We start from the raw sequence: 26229 nt of genomic DNA on the forward strand, positions 1-26229 counted from the left end.
TTTCGCTCAGGCTGGCGCACGGACCCCAGGGAAGGATGAGAGACGTTTGGCGCTGAGCCACCCTAGCCCACCCCGCTGAGGTGAGCCACCCCCAGATGCAGGAGCAAGCCCCACGGGACCAGCAGGTCAGGGGGCATCCCACTGCATCCTGCTGATGCAGTCACACGAACTGAATAACTACTGTGTGTCGCTCATATTTGGGAGGGGTTATTTGTTACATGGCATTACTGTAGCAGTTGGTAACTGATTCAGTCTAGCTCTTAAATGACGGACAATCAGGGAGGAAGAGGAACAATCACACGGCTACAGGAATGATGGCTTCTGGGCAGTAACCCAGCAATCCCCTTCTCAAGAGCTCATGGGGAGGCCTGGACCTATCCTGTTAGGGAGCAGTGTGGTCTAGCAAGCGAGCAGGCCATGACCTCTCCTGCCTGAGCCACGCACCGAGCCCTAGGGCTGGGCCGTCCTGCCTCGTCAGGACGCAGGCATGGCAGACAAGGGACAGCAGGCGCACAGACAGACCTCTAGCACCGATTCCAGGCTCTGGGCAGGCCCCGCGCAGCAGCAGAGCCTGAGGCCTCCTGCACCCCAGTCCCTCTCCTCCCTGCGGCCCTCTTGTACCCCAGTTCCTCTCCTCCCTGTAGCCAGGAGACACGAAACCTCTCCTTCCCCAGTCTCCCACTGGGTTAAAAATGATGTGCAGCAAATATATCATCAGGGAAGGGTAACTTAGGGTTTTATTTTTAAGAGCCAACAGGGATCTTAGAGATCAAATAGTCTGGTGGTCTCCAAACTTTGTTCTGCAGTGAATCCTACCTTCTTGAAACAAAATCTACACAATGGACAGCAGATACCGGAAGCTGAGGTTGGGGTTAGGGATACGGGACAAGGAGTAACTCCCTACCTGCAGTGAAGTCCTAAGACACTTCCTGTAACCCTAGGGTGCCCTGGAACATAATTTGAGAACCACTTGATGGGATTTAAGACCCTTGTTATCAGTGAGAGAACTAAGGCTAGGAGAGGTGCGGGGACTTGTCCAAGGTCACCAGCTTTTCTCCACACCCATCTTGAGTCACCACCACTCCCTCCACATAACCCTCCTTTACAGTCCTTCAACTGCACACACGTCTACTTGGGGCTATGGTGCACCCAGTTCCATGCTGGGTAGTGGGGACACCAAGTCAGGTAAGACATGACTTGTGGTCTTCAGCGTCTGCAGCCACACAGGGAGCCAACAGACACATCTGCACGTCCCCAGAGCCCAAAGTGAAACAAGAGAAGGTTGGACCAGGGCAGGGTGATCTGCGTTCTAATCTCAGCTTTGCAACTAACTTGGTCTTGTGTCCACAGAGAGCCACCCCGCCTCTCTGGCCCTGTCCCCAGCTGTCAAACAAGAGGGTCCAGCTCTCTGCTACTAAGGCACACGTCAGGGAGGTTCTCCAGCAGACGCACAGCCAGCTCCCGGTTGTCGGCCTGCAAGTGTCTGTCTTGAGTCTCCACAAAAATTTAGAATCGGAGGCCAGGCAGTGCGGAGGAAGGCAAGCTCCTCTTAACGCTGGCTGAAGGGAACTCTCCAGGCAAAAGTGATCGTATTTTTGCATTCCTAAGCCAAAGGGAAGGACTGACGAGAACTGCCACCAAATGCTCTGCATTATCCAGGCCGCAGCTCCCTCTTCCCTTGCCTGAGCTGTGGAGACCTGGCCCCAGGGCCCGCTTTCCTGGCTGTGGCTTCTGGGCACACCCAGATGTCAGAGGGATGTGAACGAAAAATACTGCAAACCATATCAGTAAGCAAAGAATGCTGAAGCCATCAAGTCATCAGCTTATGCCGCCACCCCGCAGTGAAGACAGGCCTGCAGCCCGGCCTCTGCAGCCACTCACAGTGGTGCCCTCTGAGTGGACTCAGAATAAGAAAGGACAGGACACTGGCCCTAGATAGCCAGGTGCTTGTCAAAGGAATGAATTCATTGAGCCCAAATGTTTGCTTCCTCCCATACATAGAAAAGCACTAAATTTTTTAACATGAGATGCCTGCTTTTCTTTGGATAACAAGTAATCTTTCATTGTTCCAACTCCCTGCTCTTTGCTGTAAAGCTCCTATATATCCTAGCTCCTCCCCTACCTCTTCGGAGCAGCCCCTCAGGGTGAGATCTGAGAGGCCGTCCTCCCAGCTCGAGTCCACTCACCAAATAAAACATAACTCAACTTTTAGGCTGCGCATTTATTTCAGCTGACAAGGATGAAGGCCTTGGTGGGGATCCAGGCAATGTGGTCACCTTTCCAAGAAAGCCCAGCCTTGCCCCAAAACCTCAGCGAGGATATTTAGAGCAAGTGGGCAGGGGGCACCATGATACCCTTCACAGCCCTCTTCTTTCAAAAACTGAGGCCACCAGGGGGCTGGCACTGACTCCCTGAGTACACGGCTAGGCGGGCTTGGGATGACCAAGGCTTCTCTCCCCCTGGGATCTTCTAGGCGTGGAAGCCGTGATCCCTTAGGTCAGGAGGAGTGGCTGGAGGACCACTGCCAAGGTCAAAGGCCAGAGGATGGACTCCTGACTTGAGGACAGCTGGTTCTAGGGCTCAGGAAAGGGAGCTTGGGAATAGAATGCCCACGTCCTGAGAGCTAGGACTGCTGTGCTGAGCAGAACTGGGCTGGGCACCAGGAGCCCTGGGTCGTCCCCTGGGTTCTGACACTGACTGGCTGAACCTTGAACAAGATACTTCTAGCCAGGCCTCAGTCTCCACTGCAGCAAATGGTGGCCTAGACCCTTCGCGCTCAGGGTGCTCCGAGCCTGCACGACCCTTCTCCTCGGGGTTTATTCCCAAGTTACCTCCCTTCAGAGGGGGGAGTAGGCAGGTTAGCACTCGGCACCCCAGGCGGGCAAGCAGATGGCCGCTGCCTCCGCAGGTCTCTGTCAGGGTAGCTTCCGGGACTGGGGTCTGCTCTAACCTTGGGTCCAATACAAGTGCCCCTCAGCTTCAAGCCGTTTACGCAGGAGAGCTGTCACAGCCTCCCGCCTGCCCCACAGTGGCCCAGCCCTGAGCTGGTACCGCCCTGCTGCTGGAATGGTGGCTGTGATCGGGTGGGATTAGGTCTGGTGACACCCAGCTGACTCCCCCTGCAGCCCCTGCGGCCCCCTGTGCTTTAGAGCAGGCTTGCCCACCCTTGGTCTCCCCAGGAACGGGACCAGTCCCACCTCTTTGCTCTTCCAAAGCCCCCTGGCTCCTGGCTTCTCTAATGAGCATCTCACTTCTTTACAAACGACTGCCCTTCTGGATGCGGCTTCGCGTCTCTCTGCTAACTGGTCACCACCCCAGGCCTTTTCCTCAGAAAGAAACACCGCGGAACACACCCTCCTTCAAGTTCCTCCGGGCGAGAGCATCACCAGCCACCACGGCCCTTCCTCCTCCGTCCCTCCTCCCTGAAGCAGCAGGAGAGGAACTTACCTCTGGATGGAGTCTCGTATCCTCGGCTCCCTGGTTTCGTGCAGCTCAAAACACGACTCACTGGGGGTGCCTGGTGTGTGTGCGTGTGTGTGTGCGCGCGTGTGTGTGCGTCAGCCAGAGAGAGTGGGGTGGCGAGGGGGTAACGACAGGGGGAAGGTGTCTCCCCACTGGAGTCCAGAGAGCAGGGTTCGGGGGAGGGAGGTGCCTTCCGTCTGAAGGACCAGCTCTACCCCCAGACCGGACGGAGGAGAAAGAGAAAGGGAATTATTGCGAGGCTTCCATGGAAAGGTGTCGGCCCTCCCCACGGAGTGAGTACAGTGCTTGTCTCCTAGGGGAGTCCCAAGGAAGTGATCTCATCTGGGAGCCGGCGCGTCCCTGGCCCCACCCGCTGAGGCTCCCAGCAGCGCGTGCCTCAGGGCGTGCCGGCTGTGCTGTGGGGACTGTGGGCACACGTCCACCCTCCCGGGAGGAAGGGCCCGCATCAGCGTGGACTCTGACGTCCCCTGAATGTTAAACGTGTGAAGAGAACACATTAGAATCAGAAAGCTTCCGCACGTGTGATGAGGGGGGATCGTCACGGCTGGACGAGTGCTCGGTTGCACTTGAGCTGAGTCTCGAGGAAGCCCATCTCATGCTGTCTACACAGAGGGCGCCCTGCCTCCCCCCTCCTCCAGGGCAGTTCCCTCCGCACTGTCTGTCCCCAGCCCACTCCCGCCTGTCGGGGGCCAGCACACGTCCCACTCGCCCTGCCCACTGACCTACCTCATGGCCCCCACCCTGCGCCTCTCCCTGTCCTGCCTGCTGACCCAACCCTCCTCACGTGGGGTGGGGAGTCCTGGGGACGCAGCCACACCGCGTCCTGCACCTGCACCCCTTGGTGCCTAGAGTTACAAACGAGGCGCTCGGCAAGCGGAAAGTCAACACACACAAAGAGCAGGCTTGGGGAAGCGGAGGCTCAGGAAGGTTACCTGCAGGACCCGGGTCTCCTAGCTGGCAGGGCACATTTAGAGGGGACTCCAGCCCTCCCCAGTCACCGGGCCGTGTTCTTGTGCCATTCCTTCCCCAAATCTCCCAGGGGGATTCAGCTGCCACCCTCATAGCGCCTCCCCAGAGCTCGGGCGGGCCAAGCGCCTTGGAGCGGGGCTCCATTTAGCTCTACCGAGTGACTGGGGATTTTCATCCCCACTGAGCAGGTGAGGAACGTGAAGCTCTGAGACTGACTTGCCCAGAGCCCGGGTGCTGGTGCCGAGGCTTCATCTGGTCTGTTCCCGGGCACACAGCCCTTGAGCATTCTCACTGAGGCTGGCAGTGACTGAGAAGACAGGCGGGGCCGCGGAGACCTCCGCTCCACGGGGTCGGACAAGGCCCTCCATTCCTGCACAAGGATGCCCGCTCCAGCTGGACCAGCGGCAGCCCTGTCTGCAGAGCCTTTATCTGAGGCAAAGCGTTAAGAGTCTTTGCTAACCTGATCTTTGGTGCCAAGAGCTGGGCCACTTCAACCGAGCCAAGGGGCTTCTGTCCCTCCTAGCCCTGCGCCCTGCACAGTGTCTGGAACACAACAGGCTCCCTACAAAGCGAGCAGAACAGACGCACGCACGGACAAGAGTGGCTGACCACAGACACACGGTTTGTCTGCGGAGGATGTAAGCAGGTGGGACACGGGGCGGCCTGCCCTTACAGGGAGCCCTCTGTCCGCTCACCTCTGCTCTCCTGCCAGGCTCTGCCGTGCCCTCAGAGTGCATGCTGGGTGCTGATGACCCCCAGGCCCGCTGCCCTGGTCTGCTGCCTCTCTCCCTGACTCCAGTGTCCTTGTCTCCTCAAAACACGCTTCTGCTCCTTTGGTGTCCTGTTTTGAGCTAGATAAACAAATGCTTGCCAATGTGTGACGTATCACAACACCCCTCAACTCTCCGAAGCATTTGCAGCCCAACACAGGGAAGAATTGTCTAAATCAGAAACAGCCAGACATGGGCTGGGCAGCCTGCTGCACTGGTGAGGCCCATTCCTGAGGTTTGTGGAGGAGACCATCGCGTGCTGGGCAGGTGGACGTGGGCTGCGACAGAGACACTAGTGAAAGCACACGGTGGGGGATGGAAAGACCGAGTGAGAGCTGCCCCCTTCTTTTCTTTTCTTTTCTTTTCTTTTTTTTTTTTTTTTTAAGAAATCAAGAGTTTGCCAATGCGCTGGTTAAGCAGATGTCAAGCTCATGGAAAACAGGCCTAAAAACTGAAAACAGAAACACCAAGCTGGAAGTTGCTGTAATTAACGCTGTTTTTCTCGCTCCCAGCCTTGGACCGCCGTCTCCTGCCTTCAGAGAACACGACGGTCACCTCCGACAGGAGTGAGACTCACAGGCCCATGAAGCCAGAGCACCGTCCCGCCTCACATCGTCAGCCTTCTCTCTAGGCAGGGACGCTGATCAAAATGGAGCTCCTTCCTTAAGCTTTCAAGAGCTGCTACAAAGGGTTTAAAAACACACTAACCCTGATAGTATGAATCTCGTGTTGTAAGTTCATTCAAAGCGCAATGAAGTCTTGATTAGTAACTAAAGCACATACACACACAAGCCAAGCTGTGTGGAAACGGGGGTCAAGAGACGTGACTTCAGATACCTGCGTTAGGACCGGCTGAGTGTGTGGCGCCGTGGGCGGCCTCGCTCCACCCGCCTCCAAGTGGCCCAGCTCCTGAGAACCCCAGCCCACGCCCAGCCCAGCCCAGCCCCGCCTTCCGGGTCCCCTGCTCAGCACCCAGCTGCCCACAGAGCATGTCACCTGGGTGTCTTGCCGCATGCCTCACTCCCCGTGACCGGAGAGGGGCCCTAGGCTCTCCCTCCCAACCTGCCTCTCCCCTCGTCTCCCCATCTCAGCCTCGGCGGCGTTGCCACCCACCCGACTGCTCAAGTCAGAAGCTCGGAGGGCCTTCCTCAGGGCTTCCCTTCGCTTCCCACCAGTAGGTCCTGCAGGCTCCCCCTCCTCCGCCCCTCTCAAGTGCGTCCCCTCCTCCCCATTTCCTCTGGCACCGCCCAGCCCAAGTCATCGGCACCCTCTTCTGCGGGGCTCTTGCAGGAGGCGTCTCACAGCCCCTCAGTTCTCCTGTGGCTCAGCTGCACGCTGTGCTCTCTTCACAGCGGCCAGAGTCATCTTTAAAAATGCCTCTCAGACCCAGTGCGTCCCTGCTTCAGATCCTCCGGGGCCCTCGCGCTGCACTCAGGGCGGCTCCCAGACCCTTTCCCCCGGGGCCCACCAGGCCCCGCAGGGTCTGTCTGATCCTGTGCACAAACTGCATCCCTGATGGCTCCTGGCGCAGTGCCTTCGTCCCCGCTCCTCAAGCCAAGCTCCTTCCACTCAAGGTCCCTCCCCAAATCTTTGCTCAGCTGGCTCCGTCTCAACCTCCAGTTTTAATGCCACAGCCTGGAAGAAATCTTCCCTGACCATGGTATGGAGAAAGCGTTTTTCTCCCTCATTTCTTTTACAGGTAAAGATGACTACAGAAGGCGACACGGGCTGTTGGCTTACTCTCTCCCGGGCGTTCAAGCCCCACAAGGCAGGGCCGAGCGGTGTGCTGGACCCTGCTAACAAGAGACGGTTGTGTGTCGTCTTCCCTGTTCCGTGATCCCATGTTTGTAGCTTAAAGCCGACCGTGGTGGTAGGGTTCACACCACGGTAACTGGCAAGCACGGCAAAGAAGGGCTCTCCCCACCCGACCCCCCGAGCCATAATTGACTGTCAAACATTTACCAGCACTCCACCGGAAGGGACTGTACTGTCTCCCCACTTTACCCTCAGGATCCAAAACAGTGCCTAACACAGTAGGTACATAATACGCACCTACTGACACATAAGACCCGTCGAGACCAAAAGAGAGAGAGAGAAAGAGAGACAGAGAGAGAACAGAAATATTCAGGCCTCCAAGAACCGCACACACCGACTGCCGACAAGGAGTGGAAGGAGACTGATGCTGGAGCATCAGGGACGGGACCTCGGAGCACAGAATTTGGCTTCAGAAGCCCTAGTTCTAATCCCAGCACAGCTTCTAACTTGCTTCACAACTTTGGACCAATGTCTTCCTCTTCCTGGCCCTCAGTGTCTTTGTCTGTAAAGAGCACACGTTGGACTAGATGCCGAATCTCTGAGACCCTGTGTGGGATTTAATGAAGCCCGTTTACGCAGCTTCTCCACCCTCCCACTCCCGGGGTCACAGCGCTACACACTACACAACTGCAGGAGGGGCCGTTTACGCTGTGGTGATTGACTTATGCAGTGCACAACCTGCATAGCTGTACGTGGCGGCCCTGCCCACTGGTCATTTTATGGGGAGCCAAATTGGACAGTGAGTCCCTCCCTTTCCTGGCATACTAACCAGCTCAAAGAGCTCAGACAGTTTGGGTTTGGTTTTCCACCTCCTAAGATTGTCTCTTGCTTGTAATGCATGTGTGGATCAAGAGCCTGGAGCGTCCAGGGTTAGCCCCAGCCCAGGGAGTGTTTGGGCAAAGTAAGAGCAAGACATGGCTCAGGCTATGCAATTTGTGGCAAGGCTTTCCCTTGGAGGAGCGGAAAAGGGCCGTGAGGACCCGGAGAACTGCTGGCCTGTGTGCCCCGGTCTCTGAGTGTGGACTAAATAAAGGACTTGTGGGGGCCTGCCCTTCCGAGCCTTCAGGGCCCGCCCGACAGTGGATACACCCACACCCATTTGAAAAGTTCTCCGTCTGCACAGAGCTCAGCACAGACCCACCAGGACCCAAGCTGAGCTGCATGCTGTTGGCTGGGCTCGTGGGGGTGGAGGGTGCTGGGGAGTGGAAGTGTTTTGGGTCCCTGAGGGTTATGCAGGAAGCCCTTTGGTTTCTGGTATATGTCAATTACTCAGGCTTTCAAAATGATCCCAAACACCTAACCCCACTGTCAGGTCCTTAGGAGAGTTGAGGGCTCATGACTCCATCTGCCTTTGCTCAAAACGAAGGCCTCGTGAGGTGGTGAGCGTGCTGTCCCTGGGGGGATGCAAGCCAAGGATACCCACTCTTCTGGGAATGTTCAGGCACCAAGTTCCCTCCCAGGCAGACACTCGGCGCTCAGGCCTCTGAAGCCCAGGTCTCCTCATGAACCTGTGGATGAGGGAGGGCCAGCCATGCACTGGGTCCACCCATGCTCTAGAAGACGTTGTTTTAAAGCAGAATTCCTGTTGTCAACCTCCTTCTTGTGTTATATGTGGCTTTATAACCAGAGTCAAGGTTCTGGCTCAGGAAATGGTCACAGAAGCATGGGAGCCCAGCCCCCGAAGAGCTTTTAGAAACACGAAGGTCAAACATTTATTTGAGAAGTGACCGAAAGGACTTCGTACGAGGGCACGTGGCTCAACTGAGTTTAGAACTGAAGTTGAGCTTGACTCAGAGGTGCTGATCCGCAGTCCAGGGCTTCTCCATCACCCCAGGCTTGGAGAGTCCAGCTAGTGAGAGATGCAATCCAGGCCCGGCTTGGTTTCCACGTCTGTAACATTCAGGGCCGTCCAGATTGGCCCATCTGGGCTAAGTCATGGCTGGTCGTGAACAGCCTCTCCTATAAAGTCAGTGAGCGGGAGGCAGGTCTGACAGTCTATGAGCCGTGAACGCCTCTGTGTGAGTCAGGCTGCAGTTGCTTTGCTGCCCAGCAAGCTGAGCAGAGTCAGTCTGAAGAAGAGGGTGCTGGCTGGCGTGAACTCCCTGAGTGTCAGCGTCAAGACCTTGAGGGGCAGAGGCCAGGCAGGATGCTGTGATGCCCCACAGAGCAGGAGAAGGTAAGGAAGTAAGGAAGTGAACAGCGCCCACCGCCTGAGGGACCAGGCAGCCTTGTGGAGAGCTGAGGTACAGCTGATGGGACGACAGCTGACGAAATGCAGCTCATGTGAGAGAGGAGCTCGCAGAAATACGGTCAGCACTTTGGCAGTGGTCTGGGAAGGCTTCCTGGAAGAGGAGGCTTTTTGGAGCTGGCAGGGCCCAGAGAAGGCAACGAGCTCCTCTCCACTGTAACCTACATCCACTAAGGACATTTACTAGGGAGAGGACTGGAGGTTTCCTCTTCTTTCATGGAGTCAACAGACTTACTCAGATTGCCCTCCCCAGCGGTTCCTCACTTCCTCCACCACACCCCTCTCCTCCACCCTCCCAACTCGAGGCCAGCCCCAAGCTGAGAAAAGCTCTGATCTGGGGCTTCTGGCCTCTGGTTCCACATAAAAGCTCCCTCTGCCCTCAAGAGTGGGGTGCCCGGGGCAGGCCCCTCTTCCCTGGCCTGTCTCCATCAGCAATGGGCACCAATCCAGCGGGGCCACTGCCAAGCCAAACAGCACTGCAGAATTGACAAGGGATTTGGCTGCCCAGTGGCGGGAAAGTGCTCTCTTGGGCCTCACCCTAGGGTGGACTGAGCATGAGAGAAAGTGGCTACACCTGCCAACTCTCCAGACTCTTTCCAATGTGTGCCAAGTGGGTGCTAACCCTGGGGGGAAGCCTTGACCAAACCACCACGGAGACAGGGCCAGGGCAACTGAGAAATCATGCCACAACTAACTGGGGTCTAGATCTGTCTCATCAAGAAGCCCCCAGTCATTAGCAAATACTAACTACTATATATAAAATAGATAACAACTGGGTCCTACTGTACAGCACAGGGAACTGTATTCTATATATTGTAACAACCTATAACGACACAATAAATCTCCTAGAAGAAAACACAGGCAAAACATTCTTTGACATAAATCTTAGCAACATTCTCCTAGGGCAGTCTACTGAAGCAATGAAAATAAGAGCAAAACAAAACAAAACGAAATAAAACAATTGGGACCTAATTAAACTCATAAGCTTTTGCACAGCAAAGGAAACCATAAGCAAAACAAAATGACAACCTACAGAATGGGAGAAAATTTTTGCAAATGATGCAACTGACAAAGGCTTAATTTCTAGAATATATAAACAACCCATACAACTTAGTAAGAAAAAAAACAGACAACCCAACCTAACCCCAAAATGTGCAGAAGACCTGAACAAGCAATTCTCCAATGAAGACATACAAATGGCCAACAGACATATGAAAAAATGCTCAATGTCACTAATTATCAGAGAAATGCAAACCAAAACCACAATGAGGTATCACCTCACACCAGTCAGAATGGCCATCATTCAAAAGTCCACAAACGATAAATGCTGGAGAGGCTGTGGGGAAAAGGAAGCCCTCCTACACTGCTGGTGGGAACGTAGTTTGATGCAACCGTTATGGAAAACAGTATGGAGATTCTTCAAAAGACTGAAAATAGACTTACCATATGATCCAGCAGTCCCATTCCTGGGCATATATCTGGAGGGAACTCTAATTAGAAAAGACACGTGCACCCCAATGTTCATAGCAGCACTATTTACAAGATCCAAGACATGGAAACAGCCTAAATTATCCATTGACAGATAATTGGATAAAGAAGTTGTCATATTTTTGTATAATGGAATACTGCTCTGCCATAAAAAAGAATAAAATAATGCCATTTGCAGCAACATGGATGGACCTAGAGATTGTCATTCTAAGTGAAGTAAGCCAGAAAGAGAAAGAAAAATACCATATGATATCATTCATATGTGGAATCTAAAAAAAAAAAAAAAAAAAGGACACTATGAACTCATCTACAAAACAGAAACAGACTCTCAGACTTAGTAAGCAATCTTATGGTTACCGGGGAAAGGGGGTGGGAAGGAATAAATTCGGGAGTTTGAGATTTACAAATGTTAGCCAGTATATATAAATACAGATTTTTAAAAAAGTTTATTTTGTATAGCACAGGGAACTATGCTCAATATCTTATAATAACCTTTAATGGAAAAAAATATGAAAATGAATAGATGTATCTATATGCATGCCTGGGACATTGTGCTATACACCAGAGACTGACACATTGTAAATAACAGTACTTCAATTAAAAACAGGAAAAGAATATGGAAAAGAATATATACATGTATAACTGAATCACTCTGCTGTACACCAGAAACTAACACAACACTGTAAATCAACTATACTTTCAGCATGAACCTGAGGCCCGTCGCATTTCAGTTCTGGATGAGCAGGGACTAGGGGTCCTCTGCCCTTCCCGAGGGATGCACGGTGTGACCTAGTCGCCCCCAGGTACAGCGGGTGCATAGCGGGTGAGAAGGGTTTAGGCGGGATAAGGGTAAACATTAAAACTTGACAACTTATGTTTAACGGATATTAAAAAGTTGTAAGCAAATCAATCATCGCTTAGGATGACGGGACGTGAAAAGACTGAGTTGATTTAAAGTCAGTTTCACGAAAATGATCAAGTGAAAGTAGTCAAGGTGTTAGATCTGGCCAGAGCTGGCTGGATGGCACAAGGAAAGCAGGCAAGGAGGCGGCTCTGGAGGTGAGCAAACCTGGGTCTGGAAGTCTGGCTCTCAGTTTCAGCAGCAGCTGTGTGACCTGGGGCAAGTCGCATGACCTCTGGGAACTGCAGTTTCTGAAGGCAGGTCCCCTGGGTTCAGAACCCAGGCTGTGACTTTATCACCTGGGTGATCCTGGGTAAGTTACTTAGTGACGTGCCTCAGTTTCCTCGTCTCTAAAATGGAGGTAAGAGCACCGTCTTACAGGATTACTGAGGTGAGTGTTGAGAATGCAGCCGGCTTCACGGAAGCCCTCCACGACTCTTAGCAAGTATCACACATCTACTGAGACCCTCATCTCTGCCAGATGTTCTGCTTGGCAGTCAGGATTACTTCTCAGTGCTCACACTAAGCCTATGAGGCAGGCATTAGACTTTGCATTATACACTCTAGAGAGAGAAAGCGACCTGCCCAAGGTCACACACGTAATATGCGCCAGGACCAGCATCCAAACCTCCAGCCAACAGAACACGCCCCTCATATGAACCACGCTGGGCTCAGACGCGGTCTCTCCACCTGCACAACGGGCTTCCTGTCATCTCCCAGAGAACCAGGGCAGATTCCGGTCTGGCGGCTCCCAGGGACTGGGCCATAGCCTGCTCCACTACTGGGATCTACTGCTCAGCCCTGCCACCTTCTCTGGGCACTCACTCCCAGCTCCTTCTGGGGCACCAGACGACAGGGCATATTCCACAGTCCATGGATGACACCCGGACCGCCACTCCTCTGTGGGAAATGAGGCATTTGAAGCCTCTGGACCACCCCCTTGCTCCCCGGGAAGCCCCATGTCTACCCGGGTTCTCGCTGTGTGAAAACAAGGCCTGTCCCGTGTCTCCTGGGCCTTCTCTGAGTCACAGAATATAACCCTGAGCAAACAGCACGGGGCGGGCCGGAGGCCTGGCTGCCTGCTGTGAACAGCTTGCCCTTCCCCCTGCAAGAGCCCCTTCCCCTCAGCAGCCCTCCTCGCCCAGCCCACCTGCAAGGACCACCCACCTCCTCCTGTCTGCAAAGAAAGCCTTTCACAAGTGGCCTCAAAAGTGTCAGGACTGAGTGCCTAGGGGACTGGCATCCTAAGAAAGGTGACGGGGAGGGGGTGGAACTTCCCTCAAAGGGGACTAACTAACGGGCGGCCAGGCTGCCGCAGGCTGGGGGGGGGGGCTTCTATCGGTTCATTCGTTCGTTCCACGGCCACTTACTACTTGCCCACTCCGGCCGGACACTGCTCTGGACCCTGGGACACACACGTAAAGCAACGTACAAGAGCCCTTGCTCTCATGACTGCATTCTGTTGGAGGGGACAGGTACCAAACAAGGGGCGTGAGCACATGGGCAACGGTGCTGAACAGCGAGAAACGCCTCAGTGGGGCCGAAGGGGGAAGGGTGTTTACGGCAGGGAGTGCACGCAGGGGAGACTGAAATCTCAGTCACACAGTGCAGGAAGGCCTCCCCGAGAGGGACGTCGGAGCAAAGGCCTGCAGGCTCTTCGCGAAGAGCACCCCATTCTGAAGGACCCGCAAGTGTGAAGCCCAAGGCCCCAGGTGTGTTTGGAGAAGATTCCAGAGACACTGTGGGTGGAGACTAAGGAGCCAGTGGGGGAGGGGCAGAGGACGGGGCTGGAAAGGCGGGGCGGCAGATCCCACAGGCCCTTCAGCCTGAGAAGAAGCAGGGGGCCAGGACGCCACCCAACCCACGCTCTCACAGCAGCCCTCTGGCTGGGGGCACAGAGCTCAAGGGAAAGGGCAGATGCCCGAGACCAGCTGTCGCCAGGAGCCACGGGAGCCTTTCTGGGAGCCCCCAGGACAGCCCCCAGGCCCCTGCGTGTCTCCTGGCCCCGGTCCTCCGGGCTGAGCAGAGGTGGGAAGATGGACCTCTCTCACACCCGAGCTTTCACACCAAGGGTGACTGGGACCAGAGGAACTTACAGGCTGGGGACGGTGGGACTCTAGCTGTAAGATGTGCTTGAATGCCGGCAGATCCACCCTGAGAAGCGAGGAAACAGCGGGACCATCTCGGGGACACAGTCAGGACAACCGGGGGTGCCGCTTGCCGAGCCCGCCAGCATCTCTGCCCCTGGCTGGCCTCACTGTCGGGAGCAAGCACATTCCACAGCTGATGTTTGGCTTGTGGTCTGGCCTGGCCCTCTTGTTGGTTTCTTCTGCTCTGAAAGGCTTTTAAAATCAAAATCTGGGTTCTCTTTATGTTTGGGGCATGAATCACTGCTTCTGGGCCTGGAAAGGGGCTGGGGGAGGGGCGCCCACGCCCCCGGTGCGCCCTCTCACTCCGGACCGTGTGCCACTGAGGCGCATGGACGAGACAGGCTCCCAGTCAGAACATTCCAAGTCAGACTTGCTTCCCAGCTCCCAGCCAGCAATTTCAACGGCCCCAGGGTGACCTCCGCCCGCCCAAGAGCCCCACAGCGCTGACACGTCCAGGACTGACCCAGCATCCTTGTCCTCAAACCCCCATATTCTCTCCTCAGGTCTGTGGCACTGCCCCTTGGCCTCCCAGGCACCTCTCCCTCCCTGGTGACCAAGGACGTCCCGTCCTGCCCCTCGGTCCCTTCCTCCGCTCTCCTGGCACCAGTGGCATGTCAGTTAGGCTCTGGCTCCTCTTGCAGCAGCCGTCTTCGCAACCCACTCGCTCGCACTGTTGTCCTGTCACAGCCCGACCAGATCAGGACATGCCTCGACCCTCCGGCAGAAACCTTCAATGGCTCCCATCTGCTACATCCAAACGCCTTCTCTGGCATCAGGTCCTCTCTCGGCGGCCGCAGCCCATGATCCATCTTCTAGTTCCCCGAAGCACCTACACCAGCGTCCTGCTGACCAAACTTTCGGCCACTTCCCACTCTTCTCTCCCGGCAAATCCCGGAGTTTCCACCTGTGGCTCTCCCGCAGCCTCTGCACCTCCTCCCTTGTCTCAGAATTACTTGTCCCAAGAGTTTCTCCCTCCTACTAGGCCACAACTCCTCGAGGGACGGGACTTATGCTTACCTTTCCTTCCCAGAGTGCCCAGCAGAGGGCCTGGCTCACGCAGGCCACCGTGTCAGGGCCTCCTGGGGTGGCTGCGCAAAGAAACTTACGACACCTATCCTGCCCTTACACATCTTTCAGTTGACTTGGATAGACAGCTCGGACATTCAGTCAACACACGCTATTTGAGCACTGCTACGTGAGGCGCTGCGGGAGAGCTGCAGATGCGGAGACTGAGAGGAGCCGTGGCCCCGCTCTGCTCCAGGGGGAGAAGGCGCTCGGGCAGCTGCAACACCGGGAAGCAGAGCATCTCGAGATCCCTCAAGGGACTGACCCGAGGTCTGACTGAGTCGGGTGGGGCTTTCAGAAGGAAGACCAGAAGAATAAGTGGGAAATAGCCAGGGGGACAGAGGAGGTCGAATGGGACACAGGGGACAAAGGAGTGAAGGGCAGAGAGGAACTAAGCAGCTCATTTCAGGGGAGGTGCCCATGCACGTGGTGCTGCTGGAGCTGAGTCCTGAGTGCAGGCCAGGCCAGCTATTCAGGGCCTGATTAGCTCGATTAAAGAGGCTGGACTCAGCCTAATGGCAATAGGGAGCCACAGAGGGTTTTAAGCTGGAGGAGTGACCACACACTCGGTTTGTGTTTTAGTCTCACTTGGTCTGCTGCTGAGAAAGGTCTGGATGGACAGGGGCAGGAGGGAGGACGACACCTGAGTTTGGGCTGGGGCCCCAGGCTGGTCCCAGGGCTTCCTGCTCTGCTCCCAGCCCAGTCTCCTCTCTCCCCCGATGGAGCATCCCCTCCCCACCTGACCTGGGCTTCTCTTTGCCAGTCCCCATCCTGAGTCGGGGACTTCCTTCACCTGAACACTCACAGCAGCTTCAGTGGGGCCTAGAATCGTAGGGTTTGTCTAACTCCTGTTAGACGCCTCCCACTGTGCCAATCCCTGTGTCTGTGAGTAGGTCTGCCTGGGATCCTTGGCCAAATCAATGTCCCAGTACCCCCTCTTTGGCTTTCCTGGTTCTCCCACTTGGGGCCACACAGTGATCAATAGCTTATGGCCTCATGGGGGACAAAGACAGGGTCACCACTGAACAACCCTGCAACCACCAACTCTCGTCCCAAATTCCCTCTTGTGCCTCTGCCTCTCAAACTCTTGACTCCACACTGTGTCTCCAGCACAGCTGGGCTGTGATTCTGGGGAAACGGCAGACTGCGGAAGTGGACTGGAAAACTGGGAGTCAGAAGAGGCTAAATCTTGGCTTCCCCACCGACTGCCGTGTGACCCTGAGCAAGTCATTTCCCTTCCCAGACGGCGGTTTCTCCTCTGCTTGAGTGGGGATTGGGTTTAGATCACACTGGGGATGCTCAGTCTTGGCTGCCCATTAGAATGACTAGGGGGCTTGAAAAATGCCAATGCTGGGCTCCACCCTGGGGAGTGGTGGTGTGTTCTGGGGAGGGGGCGGGCAAAGGTTCTGTTTTGCACCATCATTCTCTTGTTCCCCTAGGAATGAGGCTTGCTGGATTTGCTGATTGTCTGCAATTCTGTGATAGATCAAGAGGGGAGGCTCAAGCGGGCAGGTAAGAAAGCTTGAGAAGGGACCCTTATTTAGAAGTGCTAGCCCAGCAGGACCACAGCAGTACAAATGACCACGGCTATGGAAAAGCTAGCATTTCAAGGTTGGGCCTCTTGCTTTCACCAAAGGGGCTACTCCAGAGCCCAGCATCCAGCGCTTGAAGGTCCTCCCAAAATATACTCAAAGCAGTCTTGAGGCAGTAACTGGAGACAGAACCATCTTCTGAATTCCATGGATTAAAAATCATCCCACAGGACTCTAATTCAAAAAGACACATGCATGCCAATGCTCACAGCAGCACTATTTACAATAGCCAAGACATGGAAGCAACCTACATGTCCATCAACAGATGACAGGATAAAGATGTGACACACACACACACACACACACACACACACACACACACACACACACACACAATGGAATACTACTCAGCCATAAAAAGAATAAAATAATGCCGTTTGCAGCAACATGGATGGACCTGGAGATAGTCATTCTAGGAAGTAAGCCAGAAAGAGAAAAATAATACCATGTGGTATCACTTATATCTTGAATCTTAAAAAAAAAACAAGATGCAAATGAACTTATTTACAAAACAGAAACGGACTCACAGACACAGAAAACAAACTTATGGTTACTGGGGGAAGTGGGTGGGAAGGGACAAATTGGGCGTTCAAGATTTGCAGACACTAACTACTATATATAAAATAGACCACAAGTTTCTTCTGCGGGGCACAGGGAGCTATGTTCAATTCCTTGTTAACGGCCTATAATGAAAACAAATATGAAAAGGAATATCTGTGTGCACGTGGATGACTGAAACATTATGCTTCACACCAGAAACTGATGCAACACTGTAAACCGCCTGGCAATAAAAAATGAAAAATAAAAAAGAGAAAAGGTAATAGGGAAAAGCATCACCCCCCAGGCCTGGCTGGGAGCCGTCAGCACTGCTGCACTGGGCCCCCGCACCTTGGACCCCAGCACTTTGCATGGGCCCTGCGGCCTGTGTGGTCTGGGCCTTCTCGCCCCCACTGTCGTCCCTGAGGCCGAGGCTGAGCCTGATCTGGCATTTCCGGAGCCTGGAGATGCCCGGGGTTTAGTGGATACTCAGTACACACTGGCCACATGGACAAGCCACTCGGTTTCCTCACGTGTCAGGAGGGCTTCTGGTGCCTTCCCAGCCCAAGTGCAAGCCTGCGAGGAGAACTCCGAGCAGTCGCACAGGCCCCACACTCAGAAGGGCCCCTGCTTGGGTTTAACACTCTGCGGTGGCCATCTTGAAATTCTTAATAGTTTTTAAACAAGGAGCCCTGTATTTTCATTTTCCACTAGGCCCCACAGATTATGTGACTGGTCCTGCATGTGTGGTGAGTGGTGGGAACAAACTCAGAGGAGAGCTCTGTCTACATACTATTTATGGGACATTATGTCTGCCACCAGCCACTGAATATGAGGGGCTATGAGCTCCAGGAAAAGAGCCATTCCAGCAGAAGGGGAGGAGATGGACACTGCTTTGTGGTCTTCTTCCTGGAAGGAGGGGGAGGCAGGCGTGGGAAGGCCTGGGGATGGGCGAGACAGAGAGGATGGGTGGTGGAGACTGGAGACACCCCCAGAGGTCTGCAGAGAATGATTTCAATGATCTTGTCCTACCTGCCTGCCACAGATGTGGAAAGTCTACCATTAGAACATCATTCCTTTAGCTGAAGCACTGCTTGCTCCTTAAGTTCCTCTGATGAGTGCAGCAAATTAGGTTCCTAATCTGATCCCTGAGTCCCTATGTGATCTTGGGGAAATCACAGGAAATCACTTTATTCTGAAGAGCCTCAGCTTCCCACTCTATCTAACGGACAGAGCAGCCTTAACTCGGTCTCTGACCTCAACTGGCCTGTCCTGATAGGACAAATATATGGGAGTGTTCTTTGCAGACTGCTGGGAGCTGCACCCACTTGCTCATTTCATGATTTTTCCATGGCCTTCCTGAGGCTCAGTCTGCAAAGAAACAGGTCCCGGAAATCTGCAGGGTCAGGATTCCTAGTAGCCTGGCCCAGCTCGGTGATGCTGCTGGGGGAAGAAAGCTGTCAGCCCCAGCTGCAGAGGCAGGAGCCCCTTCTCTGTGTCATCCTGTTTGGAATCCGGGAGCACACTGCTATAGCAACTTGCCTAACTCACCCCACATGCCACGTGGAAAAAACCTCTGCCCACTTTACAGCGGCATCATCCAAGCCACAGGCTGGCCTCTCCTATGTTACAGGACGAGGCCGCCTGCCATCCACGAGGGCCCAGGCAGAAAGTGTCCGACGGAGTGGTGGGCTAGGCAGCTGGACCACGACAGGCTGGTTCCCTGCCTCAACTATTCGGTAGCACCTGTTTCGGGTTGTGGTACCTGAAATCCCGTCACCAGCTCCTTGTTCCTCTGGCTCAAGGCACAGCCCAGGGAGCGTGCAAATCCCTTTGGGCAGGACACACGAAGCCGTCCTTACCGGTCAGTGCTGTTCAGCATGAATTAACTCATTAGGCTTAGAACTCAGAGCGGGTTCTGCCTAGGGGAATGGGAGCCAAGGCAGGGAAGGGAGGAGAGGAATGTCCAGCCTGGACCTGAGGATGAGCTGGAGAGGGAGTCAGAGTGTCCAAAGCACCGGGAGTCGGGGGACAGATGGTAGAGTCTCACCTGGCCCTGAGCTGGGAGGCAAGTGAGGGACAGAGGCTCCCAGAGTATGAGGCACCCTGTGAGGACCACTTCTCAGCAAGCCAGCATCTTGACTGAGAAATCACTGTCTAGCTGAGTCTGAAGGAGGCAGCTGCCTCTCCTGGACCGGCGCCCCTGTGAGCACGGCCATTTGTGTACAGATCTCACCTTCCCTGAAGACAGCGAACGCCCAGCACCGCCTCTTACTCCATCAGCATGACTTTGGACGAGCCACTTAACATCTCACGTGTAATCAGGCGACTGTGGTAGTGACTGCCTGCAGCCACGCGAGCCTGACTGAGATGTGCGGAAGTCCTTGACACGGTGCTGGTATCAACCAAATGGGGAGGGTGATCAATGAGCTGCTACTGTTTGTCGAGGGCTTGCTGGGTACCAGATGCTGTCCCAAGCACTCGCCGTGAATGAGCCACATACAGATAACCTGTGAAGTCATTATCCTGCCCATTTTACAGATGGGGAAATGAGGCCCACAAGGGCTTATTCAAGGTTACCCAAGTAGAAAAAGATCTGAATTGAGACAGTTGGGCTCCAAGACCACACCCGTGCTGACCATGAGTCCTACTCAGAAGACGAGCGGGTGGTCAAATAAGTGAGGGACAAAGGCGGGGCGTGTTTCACTAACTTCTTCCTCCAGATGGGATTTTATTCATCTTGTGAAGGCAGTAAGTACACAGTATGAGAACCCTTCATGGAATTTCTTGGGGGCTTATTTATTTTTGGTTTACAAGACGACCAACTTCAGTCTCTTCCCCGCCGCCTTCCCCTCACTGGTAATAGACTTCTGGCCTTTCAACCAAGAATTTGTACAGCTAGGGTTTACATGTTGGAGGGTGGGGACAGTCCCTGCCTGGACCACAGCTCCCTAGAGCATGCACTCCACACCGTGGGCATGTGGGTGACTTTGGAGCTCATAATTGTTTTGGGGAAAACAGTTCCAAATGGCTATGAATCCTTGGTGATAGCCCATGGAGTGCTCCGGGGGTAGTAGGGGCGTCAAGCTATGAGGGCCAGCAGAGATACCGTTTTTGAAATGTGTTAGTGTATGTTCTTTTTTGTTTGTTTTGTTTTTCGTCGGGGGGGTGTAATTAGGTTTGTTTGTTTATTTATTTATTATTCAAATGGGAGTTGAACCCACGACCGCATGCCCTCTACCACTGAGCTGTACCCTTCCCTCTTCAGTGCATGCTTAAAGCTTGTTTTGCAGCAGACCCTCCCGGAGTCAACCAGAGGCTCTCACTGCCTGGGGAGGAGGAAGATGGATCCTTTCTCTTTGCAGTTTCAATCGAACAAGCTAGCTAAGATCTGGAGGCCAACAATTTCCAAAGTCAGGCATTAAGGAGAGAAAAAAGGGCTTTCTGAATTCTCCAAACTTCTCTCTATATAGCAAGAGTCAAGCCAGGGCAGCTCGGAACATAGTTTTGTCCTAAGTAATGAGGGGAGAGGATGGAAGGGGAGTTCCCTGCTGCTGGAGGAAGCTTCCACTAGAGGAGAAGAAAGAGGTTCAGAGAGGGTAGAACTAAGGTGAGCTGCTGTCTGAGTTCCGCAGGGGCCCACAGCCCCATGTGGATGGCTGGGCACAATGAGGATGGCAAGGAGACAGACATCCCATCTCGGGGGATGGGGGGAGACAAGCCAGGCAGAGATGGGGGCACGGTGAATAAGAAGAGGGTCATACTCAACTCCCATCTCTTTAGGGCCCCCAGGGCCTGCCTGCGGAAGGGTCCAGAAGCTTCTCTGCTGAAGGCAGCTGAGAGGCTTGGCTGACAAACTCCCAGCCAGTTGGGCACTGGGGAGGCAAAGTTTATTGCCTTCTCTGCTCTTGCCAAGCTGGAGAGCAGGCATTGGATCCTTTTCGTCTTCGCACACCCATGGTGCCTAGTACTAGGCCTTTTCCAAACAAGGTCTCTCTGCTGACTAAGACCCCAGCCCCATGGACACACAGAGACCATGATGACAGTATGGCTCTGCTCCTCTCCAATAGGATCATGCTGACTTCAAGGCAGCCTCAGGGCAAAAACCCCCTGAGTTCCCATTATGATCAAGACTTCGGGCCAGGCCTCTGGGAGGAGGGGCCCTGATACCTACGTCTCCTCCGAGGCGCCAGTGCCTCAAGACCTCCTCTAGACTCTTCTTATGGATTCGAGTTTGAAAGTTACATCTCTGTGTATCCTCAGACCCCTCACCAAGCGGCCAGCACCTTGAGCACTGCTGAGGATGACGGAGGAGAAAAGACAACCTCCTAAATGCTTGATGTGTGCCTGCAACTCTCCAAGCACTTTACATGCATTATACACCTTGGGGAAACGCTAAGTTCTCTCATTATCATCCCTGTTTGCAGGTGAGAAAACAGAAGCACAGAGCTGGTTAATAACTTGCCGAGGGAACAGAGTCCCAGGGAACAGAAGTCAGACCCAGCACAGGCAGTGAGGCTCCAGGACCTTCACCCCCAAACTGTGTCTTATCTCCCCGTGTGTCTTTGTGTCGCCTGTCAGGTAACAGGTGCTCAGCAAAGACTGAGTCCTTAAGGAACCGTCAGCTCATGAGCACTTACTAGAGGGTTTTGAGAGGAAAGCTGATTGATGGACCGGCTCCCTCTGAACATCGGCTATACAAGTCTCTGGACTTTCTACTTTTTCCTGGCTTTCTTGATAGTTTTGCTCACCTCATCACCCTGCCCAGCCTGCAGCAGAAGCTCTGCAAAGACTGTGGCTCAATGAGGACTCAGCCCCAAGTTGGCCTGTGACGGGGCCCCTGCCCAGCCAAACTGTGCCGTCGCAGCTTCCTGGTGATCCTCACATGGACTCCATGTGAGGCACAAATGAGAGGCCAACATCAACCCTGCTCTGGAGCCAGGGGAGTGGACCCAATGACCTCTGTGACCCTTATAATCTTCAGAGTCCCTACTGACCAGAGTCAACTTTGTGGTTTTAAAATATGCACCTTTTTGTTCTTTAATTCCAGGAAATAACACTAATGTATAAACAGCTCCACTTTAAGGCCTATCCACACTTTATACACTCCTTCAAGGCCCAGTTCAAACAGTACCTCCTCCTCCAGGAAGCCTCCCTTGCTTATTGAAGCAGAGCTGACCACAGCCCTCAGCTTCTCCATGACATTCACCACTCCCCTAGCACTTCTATTTAGCCTCCCTGGTCTTGCCTCTTCCTCAGCTACAGGCAGGGCTCAGACTGCGTATGCACTTGGGCCCCACCCCCAGCTCCCTGCAAGCAGACGTCGTTCCAACATTGACTGATATGTTTAATGAATGCCATATTTCAAGAACCCAGACTGACCAGACATAACTCAGGAGTGGTTTTCTCCATGTAAAGGGAGCTCTCAGTCACAAACCCTGTCCCTGTCTCTCACCCCTCTCCCCTACCCCTATCCACCCTGCTTTATCATTATCAACCACCGATTCAGCCCTACTGTGCATCAAGCCCTGTGTTAAGAACTTTCCATACAGCGCCAGCCTCACTGAATCACACTGACAACTTTATGGTCTCAGAATATGTGTCTCCATTCACAGAGGAGGAAGCTTGTTGGAAAGACTGCATAACCTGCCCAGGGTGGAACAGCTTAGTGGGCAGCAGAACCAGAATGGGAAGCCAGGTCTGGTTTCAAAGCCTCTGCTCCTAGCTTCCTGAGGTCGGACTGTCTCCAGCCCCTAAAGCAGCCACTCCAACTCAGGTTCTGGTAGGTCCACATATCTGGAGTCACACAGGACTGCATTCCCTGTGGCTGGGTCTCCCCTTGATCTGAAGACCGCTCCTGAAGTTGTCCTTCCTCCGGCCTAAATGCCCTAGAGTGGGTTCACCTCTTTTAGCAGCTGGTTTCCAGATACTTTCTGGCCTGGTCACAGGTCTTCCCCTGCCTTCCTGAACTTAAGCATCAATGTTTGTTTTCAGCTGTGACTCTAGGATCTGAACTGAACCCTCCAGCAGAGGCCCTTTCGACGACAGGTCCTGCTAGAAGCTCCGCTATGGACCGACGGGGCGGGGGGACTGCTTGTTTCCGTGGTACCCCGGGGCTGGAGTGAGCGAACGTGGGCTGGGGGACCTTCACCTGTGCTCCGTGCGGGCGCCTCTCCCCCCCGCCACCTCATCTGACCCCTGCTATCGGCCCCAGCCCAGACCTGGAGCCCACGCGGAAGGGGACGTGAGGCCCGGAGGCCAGTCCCTGAGGCGCTGCCCGCCCCACTCGGCGGTCCGCCCCTGACCCCGGGGCACCTGGCCTCGCCGAGGAGGGGTCCAGCAAGCTTTTGCGACCCGTAGAACGGCGCTGCTGGCCGCCGTCCCCGCGGGATGCCAGGTGTGGGCAATTCCGGGCCGGGTGTCCCGGTGCGGAAAGCCCGGGGCTGGCCTCTCGCTCCCGGCGGCGCCTCCCCAGCCCGGGGTCCACGCCGCGCCCGACACCTGGAGCGCATTAGGCGGCGGCGAGCGTCTCGGCGGCGGCGGCGGCGTCCCCCCAATTACTGAAAGAGCGCACGACTCCGAGGGCGGGCGGGGGTGGGGTGGGGGTGCCCTGTCCCCACCTCGAGGGTCAGGTAAGGTTTCCGCGGGCCCTGGACTGCCGGGCTGCGCCCCTCGCCCTCGGCCCGGCAGGCGACGACGGCTCGCCACAGCCTGGCCGCGACCGCCCCAGCTCCTCTCCCCCCCAGCCGGAGGGACTCTGGGTGGCTTTCGGTGGACGGTCCCCCCCGCACGTACCCCCGGGAGCCGCCGCAGCCGGCCCTCCACACTTACGGGTGCTCTCTCCGCGCGCCCCGTCCCCTCCCCGCCTCCCGGGACCCAAGTGCTCCCCGCGGCGGCGCGGGGAGCCCTGCGTGGCCCTCGGAGGTCCCCAGGGCGTCCTGCGGGGCCACCCGGCCTCGCCGCTGTTCAGCGGGAGCCGCTTCAGCTCCTCCCACACACACCGAAGTCCCGGCTCCGAGCCGCCTCGCGCGTCCCCCTGTTGCGCCGAACTCGGCAGAGCCGGTCGACTGCGGCTAGTTCCGGGGGGACCCACGTTCCCCAGAGCCGCCGAGGTCCGACCCTGGGAGCGCATCGCGTCCGGCTCCGGCAGCCGGATCCGAGGCCTCGGCGGGCCAGGGAGGGGCTCCCGGAGGCCAGGGGGTCCTGGGGACAAGTACCTGGCCACAGGCTGAGGGTCCAAGCCACCAGAAGACCCCTGGGCAGGTCCATGGCCCGCGGCGCGACGGCGGCGACCCGGTGCGGAGCGGCGACAGGGGGCGGCGAGCCAGAGCGGCAGCCTCTGCGCGGCGCCCGGAGCCTGCACTGCGCGCGGCGCCCTGACAGCCCGGCTCCCTCAGAGGAAGTGGGAGGGCTCGAGCGGCGGGGAGGGGCGCCTGGACGCCGTGAGGCTCCGGCCGCGGTCCCGTCTCTGCCCCTCTGCCACCTGGGCAGGCGGCGGGCTGCGGCCTCGACGCCTCTCCACAGCCCCCCGGCCCCCGCTCCACCTCTGCCCCAGGAGAAAACCCCGGAGAGCCGCTCCCGGGAACCGCCTCACCCCGCCCCCTCCGCCAAATTCGGAGTGGCTTGTATTCTAATTTCCCAGAGGAAAGAGCTTCAGAAAGCTCAGAGAGGTGCCTCAGGTGACCGAGGGACACCGGCCCTGACTCGGGTCTTCCTTGGCCAGGAGGAGTGGGTGTCCCTCCCAGGTCCATTCCCCTGCTTTCCTGCACCCTGGGGCTTGGAATGTAAAGGCCACAGTGCTTCTCCTGAGCCTGGAATAAATGCAGATGCCCCTCCACTTCCACTGCGTCCACCCCTCACACCTGAGGCATTGGAGCATCCAGACGGACCCTGTGTCCACTGCTGCCACAGCAGTGAAGCTCTTTTTTGGAGCTGAGCCACCTTCCTTCCCAGCTCTTCTAACCGCTGACAATTAAATTCAATGCACATTTGCTGCACAGGCTTTAAATCAGGCCCTGGACCACAATCTGTGGGTGTGGAGGCTGGCCCTTCTAGCGAGGGAGAAAGCCGAGGCAGAGGACAGGATGGTCAGTGTGGGGAACACTAGGGCAGCGGTCCCCACCTCCTTCTCAGGAAAACCTTCCCTCAACACCCTCCGCCGTCCTCACCAGGTCCCCAGACACACACTCATTCTCTCATTTGCTCATTGTACTTAGTAGAGAAACTAGACATTAATTAGCGTAATCACCTAATTAACTTTTCTCTCCTTCCCGAGACTGAAAGCACCATGGGGCTGGAAATCTCTACTGGGTTCACAACAGAGCACCGAGCCCCCAGCCCCCCGGGAACCCAGGGAGCGGGTGGGCAGAGGACGGCAAGTGGTGGTGGGAGTACGAGGGTGGAGTTTTCTGTCTGGGACGAACTGGAGGGTTTCCCAGAGGTGGTGAAGTTCAGGCTGGGTCCTGGAGGGTGAGGTGGGTTTTGAGAAGGTTCAATCAGGTATAGTAGTGGGCATTGTGCCTCCGTTCCCAACGCCGCCCTCCTCTTGCTGGCTGCCCTGGTTTTTATTCCGGTGTCTTCTCCTCTCCCAGTCAGCCAGAGTCTTTGGAGGAAGCTGGTTCTGCCTCTGGGATTTGTGTGTGTGTGTGTGTGTGTGTGTGTGTGTGTGCGCGCGCGCGCGCTGGGGGAGGCCTGTGGTTTAGGCTGAAATGAATCAGTGTTGCCATCCCCTGGCCATAGTTTGAGAAAGGGCAACATGACAAAAAGGAAGAAAGTTTTCTGGGAAATAAGCACTCTTGTTCTTCTAAAAGAGCCCCTAGAATTTAACTAACTAACTCTGTCCTCCCCTCTCCTATCCCCACGTCCCCTCCCTGGCTGGGACAAAGACTCCTGTAGGCCCGGAATTTGATGGGGGTGGGGGTGGGGAAGGAAGACATGGCCTTGGGATGAGGTAGATGCTGGATGACAGACAGAGGAACCAAGTCCAGGAGGCTCTTGTTGGTTCCCCGAATCAAGCCACCCTCTCATCTCTTCCCCTGAAGACTTTCCAGTTATGTGACCAATGAGTCCCCTTTGTTGTTTAAGCAGGTTTGAGTCAGGATGCTTTGACCTGAGAACATCCTAACTGATAACAGGTATCCAGTGGGCAGCAAACCACTTCCCTGCCTCACACAACTTCGCATTTTCCCCGAGTGTTCTCAGATTCCAGGTG

At 55.4% G+C, this 26229-nt stretch overlaps 1 protein-coding gene across 1 annotated transcript in view; it reads right to left on the bottom strand.

Annotated features, from left to right (window-relative positions):
• The window catches only part of ITGA11 (integrin subunit alpha 11), a 111512-nt gene extending 86967 nt beyond the window's left edge, over window positions 1-24545 (bottom strand). The window contains exon 1 of the mRNA XM_032469393.1: window positions 24236-24545. Coding sequence (XP_032325284.1) covers window positions 24236-24287 — 52 coding nt within the window. The 5' untranslated portion in view covers window positions 24288-24545. The remainder of the gene's footprint in view (window positions 1-24235) is intronic.
• Window positions 24546-26229: the final 1684 nt, after the last annotated feature.

The sequence above is a fragment of the Camelus ferus genome, chromosome 27 (assembly GCF_009834535.1).
Source record: "Camelus ferus isolate YT-003-E chromosome 27, BCGSAC_Cfer_1.0, whole genome shotgun sequence".
In the NCBI taxonomy this organism is placed as follows: domain Eukaryota; kingdom Metazoa; phylum Chordata; class Mammalia; order Artiodactyla; family Camelidae; genus Camelus; species Camelus ferus.